The sequence below is a fragment of the Manacus vitellinus genome, unplaced genomic scaffold (assembly GCF_001715985.3).
Source record: "Manacus vitellinus isolate BGI_N305 unplaced genomic scaffold, ASM171598v3 scaffold_86_pilon, whole genome shotgun sequence".
In the NCBI taxonomy this organism is placed as follows: domain Eukaryota; kingdom Metazoa; phylum Chordata; class Aves; order Passeriformes; family Pipridae; genus Manacus; species Manacus vitellinus.
Window position 1 is genome coordinate 778,135 of NW_021940851.1, and position 3,581 is coordinate 781,715.

The 3,581-nt window shown below is 44.5% G+C and overlaps 1 protein-coding gene across 1 annotated transcript in view; it reads right to left on the minus strand.

The window, feature by feature from the left end:
* Positions 1-1,005: 1,005 nt before the first annotated feature.
* The window catches only part of DOP1B (DOP1 leucine zipper like protein B), a 46,316-nt gene continuing 43,740 nt past the window's right edge, over positions 1,006-3,581 (minus strand). The window contains exon 33 of the mRNA XM_029964947.1: positions 1,006-3,380. Within this exon, the coding sequence (XP_029820807.1) occupies positions 3,085-3,380 (296 nt within the window). The 3' untranslated portion in view covers positions 1,006-3,084. The remainder of the gene's footprint in view (positions 3,381-3,581) is intronic.

Consider the following 3,581-nt stretch of genomic DNA (forward strand, 5'->3'; position numbering starts at 1 on the left):
GAGGGGGGAGCCGGGGGGGGGTCGGGCTCTGCTGCCAGGGAACAAGGGACAGGAGGAGAGGGAACGGCCTCCAGCTGTGCCAGGGGAGGCTCAGGTTGGACAGGAGGAAGAATTTCCTGCTGGAAAGGGTGGTCAGGCCTTGGCAGGGGCTGCCCAGGGAGGTGGTGGTATCACCATCCGTGGAAGCGACTGTGGCACTTGAGGACGTGGTTTATTCAAGGTAGTGGTGCTGTTTGATGGTTGGACTTGACCTTCTTAAAGGTCTTTTCCAACCCTGACAATTCTGTGATTTGGCCCAAGTAGCTGGGCATTTTGGGAATTTTGGTTGGCAGTCCATATCCACTTCCCAACCTCTTCCCTGTGCCCCACACTGTGCTGTGTTGTGCTTATCTCCAGCAGCCAGAACAAGGACATCTGTCTCAGACAGTGCTGTCCTACCTCCATATGGCCTCTTCTCCAGCCACATCCTGTTCTTTCTCACAGTGTCTTATTCCCAACAGTCCTTGGATGGCTCTGTGGCTATCGGTGTTTGGCACAGACACATCAGCCCCTCGTCTCCTGGGCTTCTGCAGTATCTCACCCAACATCCCAAAAGGTTTACAGGCTATGAGGGAAAGGGTGAAATCTGAAAAGCAGCTTTCAGGGAGTCATTTGAACCACACTCCTGCAGCCTGAGGAGTAAAGCCCAATGGAATGGAAGAGTTTTCTCCCTTCCAAAAGAAAAGGAATTTCTCCCTGGAAAAGGTGGTCAGGCCTTGGCAGGGGCTGCCCAGGGAGGTTTGGAGTGCCCAGCCCTGGAGGTGTCCCAGGAAGGCCTGGCCGTGGCACTCAGTGCTCTGGGCTGGGGGACAAGGTGGGCATGTGGCACAGGGTGGATTTGATGGGCTGGGAGGGCTTTTCCAACCTCAGTGATTCTGAGATTGGATTTGGGAGCTTTTGCAGAGCCAGACAAAAATTAAAGTCAGTGAGTGAGCAGTGAGGAGAGTTTGAAGAATAAGAACTGCATTTGAAAAGGTATTTCAAAATAACATTTAATATTATTAGAAGAATTACATTCATATATAATTTCGGATACATCACTTAATGCTCCACATTTCAAGTCCTGGGTTGCACCTACTATCTTTTTCTTTCAGGAAAATCAAATCCTTTGGATATTTAAAAGTCTCCCTCTGTGGCTCTGCTGTCTCGTCGCCGAAGTATCCGAAAGATGAAGCTGAGCTTGGTTAGACTGAAAACAAGCAAAGACTGAAAACACAGCAAAGCAAAAGCATTTTCTCTCCTGGTCTTGAGTTCCAGGCAAAAGGGTTTCCAGATTTTATTGACAGTGAAGTTATTCTGCTCTGGCAGGACCAGGTTAGAGCAGGCCAGCCCTCCTTCAGTGGACTTAACAGTGGGAGCATAAGGAGTAAAACAACTTTAGTTAGTCCCATATGGAAAAGGAATAAAGTTATGGAATAAAGGAATAAAATATGCTGGAGATCCCTTTGAGCCTTCCACTAGCCCAGGTTGCTCTAAGCCCTGTCCAACCTGGCCTTGGATACTTCCAGGGATCCAGGGGCAGCCACAGCTTCTCTGGGCAACCTGGGCCAGGGCCTCACCACCCTCATCTCATCAGGGTTTTAAGGGAAATATCCAAGTATGGAATGCAACCAGCAGAAAGCTGGAAGTAAAACTACCAAATCATCCTGAGTCACAAGAAAATAATCCGTAAAAACTGCTGAGGATATGTAGGTAATGGACACAAACATTTTAAAAAATAACCTGCTCCAATATTCAAGTAATGCCTTCAAAGGGGAGCTTTTCACTTGTGCTCATCCCAACAGCATTAGAGATCATTAATAAATTAAATCCCTAGAAATAATTCACATTCTTAGTCACCACACAATATCACACCTCAGTCTATCACTTTCCTTAACTGTAAAAATGCAAAGAGTTCATTTAAGTTTAGCACAAACCTACCCTAGTATGATTTTCACAGAGCATTCCAGTATTAGCAGAGTAAAATATGTTTCATTATTTTAGTTTATAATCCCTGGGTGAAAGCTTCATCTGCCTGAGGGTCAAACCCACTGCAGAGAAGCCTCCCACATTTGTTGTGTGGGTTTTGAAAAAATAAATCCTGCTGACACTAAACCACCAAACCTTTTCAATTTAGCACTGTGAGGATCTCCCTACCTGTCTTCCCATCTAGGAACAGCCAAATACATTCTTTTGTACAAAAAGTGTTCCTAAAAAAAAAAAAAAGACTATTATTTTCATTTTCATGAAGCTGCTGAATACAGCAATTTATATTTTTACAGAATTATCTCCATTTAGTTGCATTTCAGAAGTTGCAAAGTGGCCTGAGTCACTGAAAGAACAAAGCATTTTTTTTTTAATTTAAAAAACTGAACGATCATATTGTAATCAATTCATTAAAATTAAAAACCCCTCAAGTAATGCTAATTACAAAATGTTACAGCATAGGTTTGTCTTTTATGCACATTTTTATGTAGGAATTGCTAAGCCTGGAGGATGCTGTTATTGTACAGAGCTGAAATTACAGGCATGGTAAGGCTGCACAACGTAGGAGCCTTAGAAAAATCCATCTGGTTGGAATTTAGGTGATTTCTTTGGAATTTGGTAAGCTTTAGGCCAAGTTAAAAGGGCTTTAACCTCAGGAAATGACTTATCTGCAAACTGATTGTACACTGACATGCAAGATTAGCTTTTTCTCACCTCTGCCTTCAGAACACAGTTCCAAAAGCAGCTTAAAATACTTACTGGAGGAGTTCCAGGGCTGTTGCTACTTTCACCAAGTCAAAAATATTCTCCCCCTTATTTACAAAATGCCTTTAATTCTCCCCAAAGAACACCAGTAAAATACAGTAACTCTGATAAATTACCACCAAACTGCACATTTTCCCCCCCTCCCACCACCACAGGAACCCGAGATTCCTGCTTTTTAACACCATCTCCTGGATTACTGGAGAGCACTCCCAAAATGTAGCTTGAAAGCTGGGGGGGATAAAAAAAGGAATTGCAGCAAAGCTTTCCCTTGTTTTGCTGTTTTCCCACCACGATCCAAAGTGTCCAACACGTGGCTTAACTTTCCATGTTCTCCAGGAAGTCACATTCAACGCTGTCTTCCAGCTGCTGCAAGATCTTGGGGGTGCTGCTGCTTCCAACACAGTCCATGGAGACAGCTGGGGAAGGGTGGGAATTTTGGGACTGGCTCCTGTTTGCTGTAAATGCCCAGCAGAGAGTCTGGAAGAAGGGCATGAGCTGGGTGATGCTGGAGACGGAGCGCAGGGTCAGCAGGGGGAACCTGTGCTTCTTGGGAATTCCCTCGCTGTGGTTTGGTTCCTGGGAGCCAAATAAAAAGAGATTTACTAAAGGTCCTGTCAGAGAGGAGTTGTTTTCACTGGTGGTTGTGGGCAGATTTAAGGGAAAAATGGGAAAACTGCCTCTTGTTCCCTTACACTCACAAGCAGTCTGAAATCCTAAAGTTTGAAAGCAGATGATTTTTAAAAGCCTCATGAATTTTAGTAGAATATCGTGGAATCTCATGGTTTAGGTTGGAAGGGACCTTAAAGATCATC